At 40.4% G+C, this 19027-nt stretch overlaps 1 protein-coding gene across 4 annotated transcripts in view; it reads right to left on the minus strand.

Moving 5' to 3' along the window:
- SLC24A2 (solute carrier family 24 member 2) overlaps positions 1 to 19027 on the minus strand; it is a 244902-nt gene that overhangs the window by 91005 nt on the left and 134870 nt on the right. For all 4 annotated transcript variants that reach the window (XM_045470240.1, XM_045470239.1, XM_045470237.1 and 1 more), the window contains exons 3-4: positions 3200 to 3238; positions 501 to 609 (exon numbers count right to left, since the gene is read on the minus strand). In XM_045470240.1, the coding sequence (XP_045326196.1) occupies positions 501 to 609; positions 3200 to 3238 (148 nt within the window). The remainder of the gene's footprint in view (positions 1 to 500; positions 610 to 3199; positions 3239 to 19027) is intronic.

The raw sequence follows: 19027 nt of genomic DNA on the forward strand, positions 1-19027 counted from the left end.
TGTGTGAAGTGGGTTCTGTGCTGACAGCAAAGAGGCCGATGTGGGGCTCGAGTTCACGAACTTGAGCTGACGTCGGACGCTTCACCAACTGAGCCACCCAGGCGTCCCCTTCTCTCTCTTTTTCAAAATGCACCATTAATGTTCATATACAACCTAATTTTGGAATTTAGGAGGGATGATGAAAGAGCACTGTCACTCTAGCTGGAAGGGAGAGAAGCCTTTTTGTCTTCTCTTCCTCATAACAAACTATTTATGCTGGAGGCATCAAAAGAGCATCAGTACACAGACCCCAGATCCTACTCCTGGTACAAAACTCTCCAATTGTGAACGGAGCGTTGCAGATAAAGCATGCCAAGGGGCCAGGGCTTCCTCTGGCAGATGTTCCACACGAGGACACTGGCAGGCTTATGTGATGGAAGCATAAACATGTTTCTGAAGAGAAGCCTTTGCACATCGCCTTTACCCCCCACCGAGCTCCCAGACCAACGCCTGACATTTACCTTCAGCGAGTGGGTCAAGGGTGTGAATCATGAGCTGGAAGATGCTGTTCCTCATGAGGCTGTTATGGAGGGAGGCAGAACTTCCACCTCGCTGGAGACGTGGCTTAGCCTGAGCAGAGAAACCAGACAAAGATGCTGTTAGTTCTCAGCAACTACAGGCAAGTGCGTTATAGGTCAGATCTCACTTGGTCTGGTGGGCACCCATTGATGTCACATGATCACACACCACCGGATGAGAGATTTTCAAAGTACATTTCAAATCTTGCTTTCTCACATCCTAAGGGAATCAACTGCTACATGTTTTGCGGGGTGGGGGAGGGGAGCTTAGTAAATGCCAGTCGGTGTGCTACGTGCTTCACATCCATCACTTTATCTCAGTCACCAAATGAGCCCGTGAACTAGCTGCGGTCATTATTCCCTGTAGACAGATGAGGAAACTTCGTCTCAGAGAAGTGAAATGAGGTGCCCAAGTCACACAGACAAAAATCAGAGAATAGAGAAATGGATCTCGGGTTTGCTTCTCTCAAAATTTATTTGACCCAGTGGATGATCCTTAAAATGTTCGGACCGTGCACCCCATCCATAACATTTTTGAGTATGCTTATATGTACGCATCTCTGTCTCTATATCCACGCACACTAAAATATAAGTCTGTCTAGCATAAGACATTTGCAAAAGTAGAAATTATGAAGAATATAGAAAGTAAATGATAGAGCTGCTAATATTTTCTCCTTGCTCTCCAAAGGAACACTTTGCAGATCTCCTGGGATACCTCATCTCTACCCTGAGGTCCACAGCCTATGGTGTGTATTAAGTGAGATTTGAAGAGAAAGAACCTCTTATTATTGAGTCCTCAGAAAAACTTCCTGACGTCCAAGGGAGGCTCCTTTTGCATAAACTACTAGTGTGAGTCTTTGGCTAATTAAATGAAACTGACAGGTAAGAGACGAAGAAAGAACTTCTAGAGATGAGGTTACTTACAAACTCTTTTTATGGCATCTTCAAAAGCAAATAGTCTAAAAAAAGAAGCCCTAAACCGTCTGGATTTGATAGATTTTTTTATCCTGACTAGGAACCGCTTTCTCCTCCTTTGGTTGAGTCTGTGCTAGTTCTCACGGGGAAAGAGACTTAAGAAGTAGCTGAACTTTACAGGCAGCTGGATTTAAGAGGGAGGGAGGTAATGTGGTATGAGGGAATTAATTGCTTTTTGAACTTCTGATGCAAAATCTCAACATAAAATTTTTCTGGGGCCAGGTAAAAATAAAATGCGATTTCCTACAGTCTCCCAACCATCTCCACATTACAGGGTTTTCCAATATATACCATCACACTCAAGACTCACAAGGGGGCTTTCCAAGAAGAGTCCCACAAGGGACTTCACAATCAAATACATTTGGCAAGTGCTGCCTCCTAGACCAAGCCACCATTAGCATTTTAAGATACACACTGGACTGCGAAATGTAACACTAAGGAAATCTGGTTCACTCCGTTGTCTTGGACAGCACCCATAGGTCTTTTATTTTGTAGAATACTTACTAACAATCATGGTCCACACACTGGGAGACAAACATGGAACCCACAGTAACTTGAAGTATGGGTAAAGTGCCAGGGTAAGATACATGGAGAAATCTGAATTTCTTAGTGTGATTTTATTGTCATTGATATTCTACGGAAATCGTACTCTGAACTCTGACTGAAGAAGAATCAGAGGGGATTACTGATGTCTCAATTGTGAACCAGATCACGAGTGCCTCAAAGGAAGAGATTGGGTCTATATCTCTAGCCCAGTACCAGATCTGGTATATCCTATGGGCTCTCAACGAATCTCGTAAGTCTTTGCTCTGAGCCCTACAGGAGAAAGGATGGGGTCATATGTATCTTTATTACTAGTCTTTTCAGTCTTAAAAATCTGTAACATTTCTTAATGCATTGTGTTATTTGATTCAGATGATTAAGGTTCAGAGAATTTTGGGGGCAAGGTTAAGAGGCTCGAATAGAGTTGAAATGTAATCACTGTTTGACAGCTGGACACAAAACTCTGAAGGTCATCTCCTTGCCATGTTGCACATTACAGAATGTGATGTGTTAATTGGATAGGAACTGGTAAATGTTTTTTTTGCTAATAATTTGTCATAACCACCGTTACTACGCTCGCTCTAGGAAACTAGAAGAACTTTGCTGTGGAGATCATCATTAGCGAAGGATCCTATCTACAGAAGAACGTAAAGCATTCTTTGGGGTATTATGTATATATTAAATACATAGGTCTCATGCAGCATTTCTTTTGATGGAACCAAAAGAAATTTCTCGCCAAAAATTAGGTGCATGCAGATACACAAAGAAAATAGATATCAAGCATTAGATCCCACACTGTCCCCAAATATCAGCTCAACATCCCCTGGGATGCAATTTGGAAATATTTCACTCTTTCAACTCCTCTAAAAGTTTATGCCAAATGAAAGAGAGAACTCTAATGCTTTGAAATCTAGTCCCAGAAATAATTTGAACATCAGTGAATATCAGAACACAGCTGACACGAATTATAGGACCGAGTATACATATATACCAGCAGATTAAGCCATTTAAGTATCCCAAGGGGGAGAATGGTTTGTTGAGCACATGAGCCCTCCTCCTCCCTCCCCTGCCCCACACTCTCCACAGGCACACAAACAGGTACAGACACAGCCACTGCTTCCTACCGGTAGAGCCGGCTCATCCTTGTCCCTGGCTGTGGACGACTGCGTAAGAGAAAAAGGCAAAAACAAAAGACAAATAAATAAATGATGAATCACACAGAGGTTTTACATTTAATGACAAGCATCAGTATAAGGAAAGATTGGTTCTTTCTGCTTCTGGGAAGGAATGAACCAACGCAGGGGGCCAACAGGTATAGATTATTAGCCAATATATAATGGTTTATTTAGGCACATGGCCCATTCTCCTGAACACTCAAAGTTGAATGGCCAACCCAAGTGCCCAGCAGCTGAGGGCAGTTCAATCAATTATGGCCCATCCATGCAGTGGAATTACCACGTGGTCATTAAAATAAATGAGGTAAGTACACTTGTATGGACATGCAAAAATATCTAAGATATACTGTTCAAGTGAAAAAAATTAAAATCTTATTTTTCATCTCATGTTATGAAGAAAAATAAATTAACAATACTTTAGCATATGTAACGAAAAAAATTTCTGTAAGAATCATACCAAACCTTTGCCAGTGGTTATTGTTGGGGGTTGGGATCACAAGGAAGAATGTTTCTCCAAGTATTTTGGAGGGCATCCACATTCAACCACCCCATATAGGGTAAATAAAATAAAGCCTGAAGAAGTTAGGCCACTGGATTAAAGACTAAGATGGTCACACGCAGAATTCAGATACTACACTTTCTCTGCCTCCCTCACTTCAAGTTTGCCATTCTAAAAATGGAAATATTTGTCAAGTCAAGAAAAGTCGACTGAAACACAAGGGCACCTGAGGGCCTAGTCATCTGTTAGGAGAGAACGCAACTCCAACAAAGGGACATTAGAGTTCTAACATGACCCAACTGGATGGCTTTGCTTTGTCAATTTAATATGCACACTCCTTCAGCAGAACCAAGGCACTATCCTGTGATCTTTCTAATGATATACAGGTGCCCTGTGACCTTCTTCATGCTTGGACCACCTCCTTTGTCCCTGTACCTCAATTATGGGTGCATACAGCAGGAACAACCCAGAACTCTACTCCTGGTCTAGTTTCTGGTCCTCCCCATCAGTGTCTTTGGTAATTTATGTCTTCATGAATAATCAATCACATGCAGAGAAGACTACACAATGCAGAGCTGTTCTGGAAACTTCACAAACCCTAGGCTCTCCTTTTTAGTCCTACCACACATGTCTGTATGTAAGGATGTTCAGATGCTCCCATTTCCCACCTAAAATATACATTTCCGTGTAAAAAACTGGAAAGGATTCTTATAATTTCATATTTCAAGTTATTGGCTATGTGTAATTCATTTAATTATGATTGGCACGTTTGAAATCTTGGAACATGAGAAACTGAATCCATAATTTGTTTTCACATATAATGTAATTTTAAGAAGACTAAATTTCGCACTTAATGAAGTTGATATTAAATATGTGCAGACATTCAATTAAACATTTAATATTCTTATAGAAAACTTTTTTTAGATTTTAGAGTCAATACCAACATATATGTTTTTCTTCTGGTTCCAAACATTTTTGTAGGCCCTTGAAGAGCTTGTATGCCTCAGGCCCAGACAGAACTGTTTTCCACTGGTGATAATTTTTGGGCACAGCCCTTGGGCATTCTAACTTTGCCATAACCCCCTGATTTGGGGCTCTCTCTCAGAGACTTCTCTAAAAATACGAGTAAGAAACTATTGCTGATTCCCTAGTCCCCAGGAACATGCTTGGAGATTGATGTGGACCTGGAATTTGTCTTTGATTTCCCTTTTTGCTCTGAAGGCACTGTATGATCCCGCTTCTCTCTGGCAGGTCCTTTCATTTTCTCTTCTTCTACATCAGACGGCTCAACAAATGGCCCCACATTCCACAGAACATTCCCCCAGGGAAGTTATCCAGTGCAGCAAGCTCAGCCTTTGGACATACACTGGGATGAACTGTCAGAGCACGCCTTTTCAGTTAGCAAATTTACACCTTGTGGCTAAATGGCAGACAAATAATTAGGAGCTGGAATGGATACCACAGCGACACTTCAGAACATGAAGGGACAGGATGAAATGCAGCAAAGAACAGGGTGGTCTTTATAAGAGCAAAACCATAACCAGCTAAGGGTGTGCCTTGAAAAATATATATATTTAAAGAAAATATTTGAGGAAGGAAAAAAGATCAAGCCTGTCTTTTGGTCTGAAAGGGAGAAAATATATCTGCCCCACTGACTTCCTTTTTCTCTCACAAGCAAGACGGGTCACAAGACACAATAAATGGAAAGAAAATGCCTAAGTACATAGATTCTACAAAGAAAAAACTGGTTGCAGAGAAAGGTCTGAAATCCTTTACAAAGTCTCCCACTGTTGAATGTCAGCCGAAGTTGACATCATTAGTTTTCTTTGAAGTGTAACTTGAGGACATGAATATACATCAGGTTACCGCATGTATATTTAGGAATATATATAAATGGCAACCGAAGCCATTAAGACACCCCTCCACTTTCCTTTTATGTAGCCCTGTTGCAAAAGAGATGGAAAATGAGCCGTGTGATGATAACTGCTCATTTTCAGGGGCTCACCTACATCAACTGGTAAACCCTCATGCTCACCTGACTTGGCCTCACTTTCACTGCATGGTGAAGCAGTGGTGCTGATTATGTTAGGAGTTCATTTTTAAATGGGTTTTAATTACACCGGAAGTAACTGGTGAAGACAACAAAGGAGTGATCCAAACGTGTATAGCCTATGCTTATAGGCCTGCAGTGTTTCTAACCACTGAATTATTTAGCTCACTATCTGGGCTTGAGGTTGACCGCGGTGTTGTGAATTTATTTTCAGGGCCACTGAACCCCCGACCACTTTATTTTAACCCATCGTATATGACAGAAGACAGCTTCTTCAAATGAAGACTCATGGGACTTCGGGGATTAATCTTGGCCTTCTTCTTATGCATTTTTGCTTTTGCATGCCCTTGACTTTAAACACACCAACATACCGCACATTTGGCCTGTAAGCAATTTGAAAGCCCAATCCCTGGTGGTCAGCTGAAAGGCTGTGCTGGCCACGGGAAAAATTTGTTAAGTCTATTGGGAACATACACGGAAATTCTTGAGGAATATTTAAAAGAATTCATAAACTGCATCTCCCAGGGTCACAGGTTGGAGCTGTGGTGCACCAACACAGACCTGCTTCTTCATTCATGAAAGCAGGACATCCACCAGGCCAGAATATAAGGGATACATCTTTTACTTAAAAGAAAGTATTCTATAATTCAACCCTTTATTTAATGTAAGCTGGCCTCCTCCTTAATCACTGCAAGTAATTGAGTGATTGAACAACTGGAATGATGCCATTAATATCTGTTATTCTCTCCGGCAGAAACCCCAATTCTATATGGGAATTTTGCTATTTGATAGGTGCTTTGAAAGGGCCCCATCGCCCCCCCCCCCCATTATAAAACCATTAGTCCACTCAGGATGTATTTTTAGCACTATAACTCATTCATAAATCCTTAAGTTGTCTTTCTTCCTTTGATCCCCCGGAAACCACTGGTTGAGAGATGATTTCCTTGACTACAACGTGTTTGATTTGAATTTATACAGAGCTTCCCCCCAGACACAGGCGCCCACCTCCACCGCAGACACACCAACATCAGGCAAATATGACAGTTTAGCTGCGTCATAGCCACACAGCCTATGTGTCACTCGCATGATCAAATGGGTCGCTGGGAAGATTTCACATGCCAAAAGACAACTGTGTAAGATAAGGGGTGACTTCTCTGGACAGTGGCATGCCATCAGATATAGAAAGATAAGCAATTATTCACAATAGTCAAGTAACATCCATAAACTTCTGCCACTATAATCTCTCACTAGATCCTGAGAAATGCACCAGAATTTATTGTGCCAAGGACCAAGAAGCACTGTAAAGTCCATAAAAAAATTTTTAAAGTACCATTATTTTGTCATAAACGTCATCTAAAACATAGATGCCTGTGATTAGAAATACTGATCCAATATTTAACTGACATTAGTTTGATGTCTTGGAATTTAGAAAGGTTGGGTGGAGGGGAAAGATGGATTTTCATTAAGAAATTAACAAGGAAGTGTGAAATACTGTCTCCTTTTTCTTTCAACATATTCAGCTGTAACAATAACTTTCTTTTTTTTTTTTTTAAATTAATGCTTATTTATTTTTGAGAGAGACAGAGAGACAGAGTGTGAGTACGGGAGGGCAGAGAGAGAGGGAGATACAGAATCCAGAGTAAGCTCCAGGCTCTGAGCTGTCAGCACAGAGCCTGATGTGGGGCTTGAACCCACGAATCACGAGATCATGACCTGAGCTGAATTTGGATGCTAAATCGAATGAGCCAACCAGGTGCCCCTCAAAACCTCTCTTCTGGAAAGAGATGAACCTCAAAGTCTATGGGAAGACTGGAAGGTACCCTTCAGAAGTCTCGAACCTGAAAATCTACAAGGAAAGAAATCTTACGACTTAATCAGATGCACAATCATCACTGTCTCCTTCCCTTTTCAGTCTTAGCACACTACCTAAAACATTAAGGAGGGAGGGATCAAATAAATCCCTAAAAAAAGAAATACTAAGAGATTTAAGTTCAAATAACTTCTACCATTGGTTGCTGGGTAATTATTCTACTATCTCTGCCCATTAGGAAAGTAAGAATCTCAAAGGTTAGTGAAATATTGGAGGTGGCAGCCCAGGACACAGAAATAACCCGCTTCACAACTCTGGTTTAAAGAAACACATTGGGATGGAGAGAAAGGGTGGAAATTAAGTGAAAAGTGTGGCAACAGAAGCTCACATCTTGGAGCAAAGCCTTTTGATGGTTTGTTTAATTCCCATGATCATGAAATATTTGGGATAGTAGGAAAAAATTTCAGAAGAATAGGTATGGCCCAAAATGGAGAGAGTGAAAATGGAATTGTTTAGTGACAGTTAAGGAACAGCATTTTGCCTTTTAAATAGTCGTCATAAGAGAAGAAAAAAATGCAGGATGAGTAGTAGCATCTTATAGTTGTTAAGAATATGGAATTCAGGACCACACTTCTCAGATTCATTTTCCTATTTTTGTCATTTATTAGCAGTGTGCCCTTGGACAAGTTACTTAATCTCTCTATGCTTTAGTTTCCTCCTCTGTAAAGTAGGGATACAAGGAGTAACTATTTTGGAATGTTGTAAGGGTTAAATGGATTAATACATGTAAAGTGATTAGACCAGTGCTTGGTACATAGTAAGCACTATGGATTAGCTCCAACATCTTTACAATACATATTAGGAGTCAGAAGGGAGAATAATGGCAAATTATAAGACAAAAGCACGCCCAAGGTTGTGAACTGGATTAGAGAACCAAGTGGCTTCTGGGAAGGGTAAAATTCCACTTTTCAGGATGGAGGGAGGTGATTTGTGTAGGACACTGCAGGGTGGTTGGCTGGGCATATCCTGGGTTGGCAGCTGAGTGAGGAGGAGGTGACACGACAGATTATACTTCCTTGAGTTGGCTCCAGACCATGTCCCTGTCCCACGAATTGGCGTAGTCTGAAGGATACAGGATTGGCAAGGCTATGCCAGCATTTCATATCCCATATACCTTAGTGGTATAGTGGGCCTGGTTTTGATCAGGAAGCTCTGGAGGCTGGAAAATTCAGAGAAGGCAGAACCCAAGCCTGAACCAAAAGACCCCTCCACACCCCGGGAATTTGGCAAGTTTCTGTTCAACATTTGAAGTTGCTCGTGAGAAGGAAAAGGAAAATATCTGGATCAGAACCATAAATTCAATTTATGCTGGAGCCCTTTCTCATTAGGTAACATTCTGGACTACAAGTTCACAAATCCAGGAAGCCAGGCAGTGCAGGAATGATCTGTGAACATGTCCAGTATGAGCATCTCTCACATCTGTTGAAAGTCATGGTTTGGATAAAGAATGAAACAAGGTCCCAGTCCAAGCTTGAAAAAACCTTATCCCATGAGAGGGCAGTTGCTCATAACAGGTGAGATGGGGCATTTGTTGTGATCTACTCTAAAATTGTTAGAAAATACAATTAAGGGATTTCCAGTAAGGCAAGGGGACAGGGGATCTTCATGATGCAGAAGTGCATTATAACTGACCAGTTGAAATCTACACAATTGCATATTATTAGCGTTTCCAAACTTTACTGATCATATATACCATTACCAAAAAAATTCTGAGCAGGTATCATATATGTAATGTGAATGTCTATCATCTGTCTATCCATCCATCGTCTATTTCATTTATATACTACTGTCAAACATTATATAAACATAGACTGGTTTCTTATCTCTCTTTTTAAGAAAATAATCTTACTTATAAAGTTGGTACAAAGAAGACAGTAATCCTCACTTTATAAATGGAGAGAGCTCAGTGGGAAGTTCCTCCGCCTATTTCTGCACTCAGGTTACTAAGCACCTGTGTTAATTCACTTAATTTGGGAATTAACAACCCAGTGCCACTGACATCTCTCATTCCCCCCAACCCCAAATCCAGATGTTGTTGATATACTTTGTTGTATCGCTTAAGCAATTCTCACAACTGCTAACGAATCATTTCGATATGCCAGTCGAACACAATCTGTTAGTGGTATTCTGGCTTTAGTCACACAAATTTCCTTTGACTAGTAAAGAACCCCCAATGCACCCCCATATTAAGTCTGGATTGCCTTACTTCTTTGAAGGAAGGAGTGTCTAAGATGATGTGAATTTTAAGGAGAAGTCCAACAAATCACAGACTGGTTTGCCACAAATCAAACAGATTGCAGTCATAATGGATAACATTTATTGAAAGTTCAATATGTGCCAAGTGCCTTATGTATAAATATCTCATTGAACCCCCAAATAAGTATTATAGCCATTCTGCAACCTTTAGTAAGTAAGGACCCTGAGGCGGATGGAAGTTGGATAATTTGTCCAAGGCCACAGACCTAGTAAGTGGCAGAGTTGGGATGTGAATTCAGACAGCTGGGCTCCAGAGCCTAAGTGCTGGAGAAACAAGAAAGTGGAATTTTCCCTGCAGTGGCCTGCGGGAAGGAGACTGGAGGCACTAGACTCCAAATACAATAAAAAGTTTATGTAAATTAAAAGCTATTTATGAGCTCTGACTTCCAACGGAGGCAAGAAAATAGTATTGCCAAGTGATTGATTTGAACACAAAATGACAGATTTTATTTGTGCTTGTTTGGTACAAAAAGTTGATGCCTGGGAATGCAGAAAGAATAGAGGTTATTTTCTTATCTTTGTCCCTCCCAGCATTATTATTTAGACTCACCTATTAATTGTCATGAATTTTCAACATTGGTTTTGTCTCCTGAAGGTCATGGAGGCACTTTTTATGACCTTCGCAATAGCACAGGTTTGAGTAACTCTGCAAATTAGTTTATCCGTATATCAGGTTGACTTGTATCAAGGACTTTATAGCTCAGCAGTAGGTGGGAAAAGTGGGGCCCTCTTGTGGTCCCATTTATCACTGTGGATGTATGATACTAGTCTATATTTAGTTTATTTGGAAGCACGGTGTCCCCAGTGTTCAATTTATTGCTGTCACTTGAAGGACCAGTGCTGTTTGTTTCAAGGAAAGAGCAATGAAAAAAAATTAATCACGATCCCAGTGCCTGAAGCATCAATGAGAGACTCTGAATAGCAAGTTTTGATTTAAAAAATTCTGTCATTTAACAGTACTTATTTGATAATATTTATTGGACACTTACTATATGCCAGGCATTCTTCCAGGTTCTAGGGACACAGAGGTGACCAAAAAAATCTCTGTCCTCATGGAGCTAACATCCCAGAATATGTTGTTATGAAATTAGACAGAAAGGACAGCAGTTAGATCACTTAAACTTAAGTGGTATATGTAAGGATGTACCTAAGTGAATTAACAGTGGTCTGGCCATAACTTTTACAATCAACTTTACGATTAATTTATTAATCATGCATTTGACCTGCATTCTGGTTTGAAGAGAAGCTAGCAAAAACTATGAAGAATATAAAGAACACGATTCTGTCTATAAAATTATAAACCCAACAGATGGAAAGGGCACTAGATATTTAAAGTGCATCTTGAAAGCAATAAAATTGGAAGTCTGATTAATTTTTGGCAATATTATTGGCAACAAGGTTTCTTAAAAAAAAACTTTCACATTTTTAAGATAAAAAAAAAAGAAACTCTGAACTCTAAGGAGAACAGAAGACTATAATTTGAATGTAACTTTGTGATTTGGGTATATGTAACTTTTCTCTTTTATGATCTCCTAGGTATCGTGTAACCTCATTAATACAACTTATTGATTCTCGACCGCATTTTAACTTGTGATCCTGGAAATTTCACTGGCACCATGCTAGCACCTGGTTCCTACAGGACTTGATATAATTTCCATATGTGCAGAAAACGAGAGACGCCAGATTTGCTGAACTTGGTTTTGGAATTCCCAGGAAGCAAATGTGTATCATGTAAATCCAACTTAAATAGTTACTAATACAAATGAAAATGTAATTAAGCTTTGGGAAAACAACAAAGGGCACAAATATGAAGTATATAATATTCTCTGTCGAAAATGTACTGATATTGAGAATTGGTCCCATTTCTTGACCTGCTCTCCTGTTCCCAAGAGAGCCCAGGGTGGAGCTCAGATCGTTCATGTCATGGAGGTGGGACAGCAATGGCGGTCCCTTGGAACACTGCTTGGCTATATCTATATTCCATTCACCCTCTGTCTATCTCCCTATCTTCTCCCTAGTTCATTCTTTTATATTATTTGTCTCATTTCTCTCTTTCCTGTTACTGCACACCCTTCAGATGGCAGAGACCACTTTTTATTTCCATTTTATATTATTCTACAGTACCTAGCATAGTGGTGCTAGATTCTCAGTAAGTGCATGTTTAATAATAAATAGGTGAGATTAGATATATTTTTAAATTAGCGTATATGCTCAGATATAACAAAGTTGGAGGCAAATGGCTTCTCTACAGCCCAACACTGAACTATGTCACTTTTCTCTTACTTGATACGGCTAATGACTCACTGTCTCCTGACTCCTCCCCCCATGTATCTGAGATGTATGCTCTGACCAGACCTGTATTTCCTCATTCTTGTGGAAATGTAACAATATAAAACCTCCCCTCTTTGAACTCCTGTTTTAGAAATGGCATTTCACAGTTATTCTGCATTGCCAGTGTTTGCCATTTTGTCTGCTTGGTTGAGATTGTAACCTTCTTGAACACAGGCGTCTTAACAACATTGGACATCGATGTCTTGATTGGCAGTTACAGAGAGGTGGGTCTAGAGCTTTGCAAGGGAGGTGGATGCTCAAAAAGGTGGGAAAGTCACTCCGAGACAGAAAAGAGTTGGGGAGCTTGGATCCAGTGTTGAGGCTTAGGCCATGGTCAGCAGAAACAATTTTGACTAGTACAGAGGGCCATCAATGAACAATTCTTTGGCTTAGTCCCTGGGACCATGTGCCTAGACACTACTGCATGGGTCCTTTAACCTGAGAGAGCCAGTCTTCCTTCTGGTAGCCTAACACAGGTGGACCTGTAATACCAGTGGCAGAGGACAAGGTGGTAGTGATCTCTTTTAGCCGGAAGTGCAAGTATTGATTGGAACAAGGCCATCGCGTAATACGTGGACAAAATGGCATTAAAGAACAGCTCTATTGGGCACCAACCATGATACACCTGAGCACCCTGGAAAAGCAGAGTGCATGGTACGGACTAGGAGTCCCAACAACGGGTTTGACATGAAGGTGCTTAAATTCTCAATCATCCCCCTAAGACCGATGCAATCTAGGGAAGTGAGAATCACACTGAGGTTCAAGTTTATCCTCAACGTCTTCTCAGCTCACTTATCTTTCCTACCCAGAAGGCAGTCCTGGCAAATCACTATTTTAGCTATTTTATTTGTGTCCCAACCCTGGATATGACCAAGTTATTCCCTCTTGCTCCATTTGCCACATAGCTTCCTTCATCTTCAAAATCAGTCTTTCGTTCCCTCTTCGACACATGCTTCATGAGCACCTTATTTATACGAGCTAAACTAGTCTAGGTATGGCGATACAACAGTGAACAACACAGCCCAAATCCTTGCTCTCATGGACCTTATATTCTAGTTTAAATCTCTCTTCTCAGACCTAGTCTTCCAATCAAGTAGCAACAGCAGAGTTAATATATAAAATCCCTGCTGACTTTTGCTGAACACTAACCACCCTTGAGATACTGTGCTAAATGCTCATCATCATCACAATCCTAAGTGGTAGGAAGTAATAGGAAGCACTTAAAAAAACCTTTTCAATTTGAAATAATCACAGATTAACAGGTAGTTGCAAAAAAAAAAAAATGTGCAGGGAGGGCCTATGCACCCTTTAGCTGGGCTCCCCCCCGAGATAACATTTCACATTAACTACAGTACCATCTCACATCCAAGAAGCTGACATTGGTGGAATCTATAGAGTTCATTCAGATTTCACCAGTTATATGTCCACTTACTTGTGACTGTGTATGGTGTGCGTGTCACCCTAGGCAATTTAATCACATGTATAGCTTCATGTGACCACCACTGCATTTAAGATATTTAACTGTATCATTACCACAAGCTTCCCATATGCTACCCCTTTATATCTATACCCATCCCCTCTCCTCATCCCTAACCCCCATAACCAAGATCTGGTATTCATCTAAGTTATTTTATGACTGTTACATAAGTGGAGTCATGCAGTATGTTATCCTTTTGAGACTGGCTTTTTCCACTGAGTACAACTTCCTTGAGGCTCATCCAAGCTGTTGCATGTATCGATAGTTTAGTCCTTTTTCACTGTTGAGTGGTATTCTGTGGTATGGATGTACCACATCCACCCACTGAAGGACCTTTGGATGGTTTCCGGTGTGGGGCTATTGTGAATAAAGCTGCTAGGAACATTGATGTACAGATTTCTGCATAAAAATAAGTTTAATTTCTCTGGGACATATGCCCAAGAATACAACTGCTGGGTCACAAGACCATTTTTAGTTTTAGAAAGAACTAGTTTCCAGAGTGGCTATACGATTTTATAGTCCCACAATATATGTATGAGTGCTTAAGCTCTTTTGCATTCTTGCCAGCACTTGGTATTATCATCATTTATTTCAGCCATTCTAATAGGTACATTGGTATCTCATTGTGATTTTAATGGGCATTTCCCTAATGGCTTATGATGTTGAACACTTTTCATGTATTTAACTTGCTGGATTCAAGGCATCACTCGCTTTGCTTTCCCTAAGTAAGGATAAAACATCCTCTGAATTCACCTTCCATGAAGGATAGAAGGGAATTTATTCAGAGAATGGAAGCCATCTAATCTTCATTAAACTATTTAAGGAAATCTAGAGCTCTAATTATTAGCTTTTCTTTGAATAAGAAGTACATGATTTTAAAAGTAAACTGTATTTTTCCAGCGTCATGCATCCTTCTAATCATATAAAAACAAAGTATAAACAGAAAGATGAAACAGGTCTGACATTAAGTGAAGATAGTGCTCTATTTTTGCTGATGAAATTATAATGGACTGATGATGTTGGAAGGTTCAGGCCTTAAAATAAAATTTCTGGTTCCAGATAGTGACTGTGGTCTCCTAGGGCATATCTTATCTGTTATCTGTCAATAGCATCACGGAAATTGTGTACTTTTGGAAACAGATGCAGCCTTGCAGTAACAGAAATGGAAAAGATATGTTCTGGGAATCCGAACTGCATTACAGTCAAATAGGGCCAGGAGCTATAGATATTATGGTTAGCACCATCTTCTTGGCCAAATATTCAGCACTATTTTCAGTACTGGAATTAAAAATCTGTTGCAGAATTAGGGGACAGTGACATGGGCAGTATCCTGTTGAAGAAGCTTTCTTTGTAACTACTGCTGGCTCTGAAGCCTTGGTGTTAACCATTGGGAACTTCTCAAAATTGTTCTGTGTACTTCAGTTTGTATCAGGTCCTACTACCTGAGCGTATTGCCCAGATAGCATCTTAAATGCTAATAATAATAATATAATGTCGTATAATGTATAATATGTCATTGCTGAAAGTTTATCATTTACTAAATTATAGTACTGTCATTGGACATCTTTGGGCAGGATTCTAAATCACAGTGAAAAATATACTGGACCTAAGGGAAAATGATGCTCAACTGAATGAAGAAAATCCAGTCTGAAAGTAAAAGACTGTGCTTATGGTAACATTTTGCTCAAAATAATGTGTCTATTCTCTAAGTTTTTATAATAAAAAGTTCAAACAAGAGTTTGAAGAATAATACAGTGAATAGCCATAGTCCCAACACTTAGATTCAATAATTTTTAACAGTTTCTGTATTTCCTTTATCTATATCTCTAATTTTCTGAGTCATTTTAAAGTAATGTGAAGATGTCATGCATTCTTCACCCTTACACATCTCACATGCTATCTTCTGACGATATGGGCATTCTTCTACATAATAATAGCATGTGCTCGTGCATTTGTATGTATGTCATAGGTGACACTGCTTTAACAGGTTAACACCGTGTAATGGGTTTTTCGAGAACATGATCAAATAGGTTTGCATTTACACTTTTGTCCCCAAAGTTAGTCATTAAGTATATGTGAAACAAAATATCTACGTTATAAGTCAATCAGCGAAAGACAAACACCATATGATTTTACTCATATGTGGAATTTAAGAAACAAAACAAGTGAGCAAAGGAAAAAGAGAGAGAGAGAGAGACAGAGAGAGACAAACCAAGAAACAGACTCTTAACTATAGAGAACAAACTGATGGCTACCAGAGGAGAGGCGGGTGGAGGGACGGGTGAAATAGGTGACGGGGATTAAGGAGGGCACTTGTCGTGATGAGCACTGAGTGATGTATGGAAGTGGCGAATCACTACATTGGACACCTGAAACTAATATAGCACTGTACGTTAGCTATACCGGAATTGAAAGAAAAACCTAATTAAAAAACATCCATTTTATCTGCTAAGATTTCCTTCCCTTCCCTACTCAGGTCAACAATCATTTGGTTCATCAAACAAAAAAGTTGCTCCAGACACAGTGCTCCTTTCCTGCCTGCATTAGCGTACTGCTGAACAATACTAGCCATACAGACCTCCATAAATACAAACTACTTAATGCGGGAATGTGGGGTCCACAGTCTAGATTGAGGAGGGGAGTTTGTGAAATGCCTGAAATGGTAAACTTTTGTGTACGTATCCATTTTCAGGGGTAGGGAGAAGAGCATCCACTGTGGCCATCAGATTCTCAAAAGTGCAACCCTAAAAAAAGGTTGAGAACCATTGATTTAATGCTTTCAAAATGCTTACCCTTTGGGAGCTGGGAGATATTATTACCAAGGGCATAAATTATCAACTGCTAACTGACAGAAAGGAGGAATTTCAAAAAGACTCATCTATTCTATCCAATCGACAGCCTGGTGCCACTGAACTGGGTTCTGGCACAGAGCTAGAGCAGAAGGCAGCACGAAGCATATTACACACACTGACAAGTTCCCAATTAGTTCAAAGTCTTCAGGAAAATGATCTGAATGTCACTGCAGATGGCCTAACTCTATTCAGTGGGCAGAGTCCAGGCAGAGTGCCAGAAGCCCACTCTGGAGATCAGGCCCCTACCTTGCCCGGACTGTGTCTGTTCCCAATGTAGCCCCTCTCCAGGCTTTGGTGGCCTTTAGGAAGGTTTCCGACTGTGACTGAGCTCACCTTGAAGAAACGCAGAAGGGGAAGCAGAAAAACCCAAAATAAACAAGTGAGAAAAAGGAAAAGCGTCTCCAGATACCTGGACGTTTTAAAAACGGGTGAACTTTCTTGCAAATGCCAAAGGGAACAAAACAAGGGTATGAAGAAGCACCAGGTGCTGTGCTTAGTATTCTTACATGGCTGTCTCACAGCATTAGCAGAAGTAGCAGGGCCTCCTTAGCATCTCTGTTTCATAGCCGGAAACAAGTGAAGCTCAGAGAAGTGTAGCAATTGGATGGGGGTAAGGACAGCTAGTTACTCAGCCAGCTGGGGTGAGAACCCTGTCTGTTGAATGCACGTTTTGTTGTTTTGTAAATATTCACTCGGGTGAGGGAGGATAGGTATGGAATGCACAATGAAAAAGAACAACAAACAAGTGACATCGGCTCACACTGTGGGGTCATTTGCTTACTGCGCTTTATTTTGAGCTAGCTTCTGTTGAAAAATGCATGGTGAGAGACAAATCAATAGCACTTAGCATCTGAACCACTTGATTTAAATGCATTATCTCATTTAATATTAGAGGTCCATAAGCATTACCAATCCCATTTTACTGCTGAGAAAGTAGCCTGGAGAGGCCGAGTGAAGAGCCCGAGGCTACAGATACAGTACTTGATAAAGTTGGGGTTCACACCCAAAACTGGCCCAGGAGCCAGTGTTCTCCTTCTCTGTAGGCTTGAGGCTATGGACCAGGTGGGATCAGGACACATGTTAACACCTGGGAGGGCACCAACTTTGAGGCCACCAGAGAACACTTAGTTGAATGAGAAAAGGTTACTTTCTTTCTCAAATGAACCCTTGGTTTATCCAATAAACACATTCTTGAGAAGTTTTATAGAAAACCGAGTTTTAGCAAATTGAATTGATCTTTACTGCCAATGGGTATCCATTAGGCAGATGATTCTAATATGTTCTGTTTACCCACACTGGACATCCACAAATCAGCATTTAAACTTCCTGGGATACGGGGTGGCTGGGTGGCTCAGTTGGTTAAATGTCTGACTTTGGCTCAGGTCATGATCTTGTGGTCTGTGAGTTACAGCCCCATGTCAGGCTCTGTGCTGACAGCTCAGAGCCTGGAGCCTGCTTTGGATGCTGTGTCTCCCTCTCTCTCTGTGCACCAGCTACCACGCCCCCCCCCCCGCCCTCTGCTCACTCTCTCTCTCCCTCTCAAAAACAAATAAATATAAAAAAATAAACATCCTGAGATACCACAAGGAATCTCTATTTTTTTTTATAATGGGATAATTATTTCCCAGTGAGTTAGATTTTGATATTTGCATTCTGACATTAAGTATTAAGAACAAAAATAATTAAGAAAATAAGTAATGGGAAACCTCACTAAAATGGAGTCAGGAGATAGGCAGGGGGAGCTCTCATAGTCAATTGCAGACCCAACAGGAACACATGAACTTGATGTTACACGGACTTGACCTTGCATGTGGATACTACTCTACTATTCCAGCTGGAGGAAGAGACGCATTCCTCACCTCCCCCTGCCACCCTTGCTCCCCGCTCCCTGCCACCCACCAATAGCTCAGCCAATGAAAAGCCACCATACTTTGAACTCCCAGTTTACTCCAGTGGATTTTTAGTTTATAACAAGCCTTCCCAAATCACCCCTTTTCTCCTCAAAAAAGTGTACCTCTCCTTTGTTCCTCAGATTTGCCTACTATTTTGCTGCAGGTTGTTTGTCCCAGATTGCAATTCTCTCATTCTTGAATAAACCCATCTTTTGTTGGCAAAATAACTGGCAGTTTTTATTTTTAAGGATAACACAGGGTATGGTTCAAGAGGATGAAGCAATGGAAAGACGCTACAGAATAATGAAAGTGCTTTAAACAGCCCTGGCTTTGCCAATTACTAGTTGTGTGGCCTCCAGCCAGTTACTAAAGGGCTGTACGCCTCAATTCCTATACCGTAATATGTAAATGACAGCTATCTCAGAGGGTACTGTTTACTTATCAAATTAAGTAAGATGATACATGTAAAGTTCCTGGATCCCTACTGGCACTTAAAAAACATACGTGACAATAGGAAATAATAAGAATCTATAATTGAAACAATTCGATA

The sequence above is a fragment of the Leopardus geoffroyi genome, chromosome D4 (genome assembly GCF_018350155.1).
Source record: "Leopardus geoffroyi isolate Oge1 chromosome D4, O.geoffroyi_Oge1_pat1.0, whole genome shotgun sequence".
Taxonomy (NCBI): Eukaryota; Metazoa; Chordata; class Mammalia; order Carnivora; family Felidae; genus Leopardus; species Leopardus geoffroyi.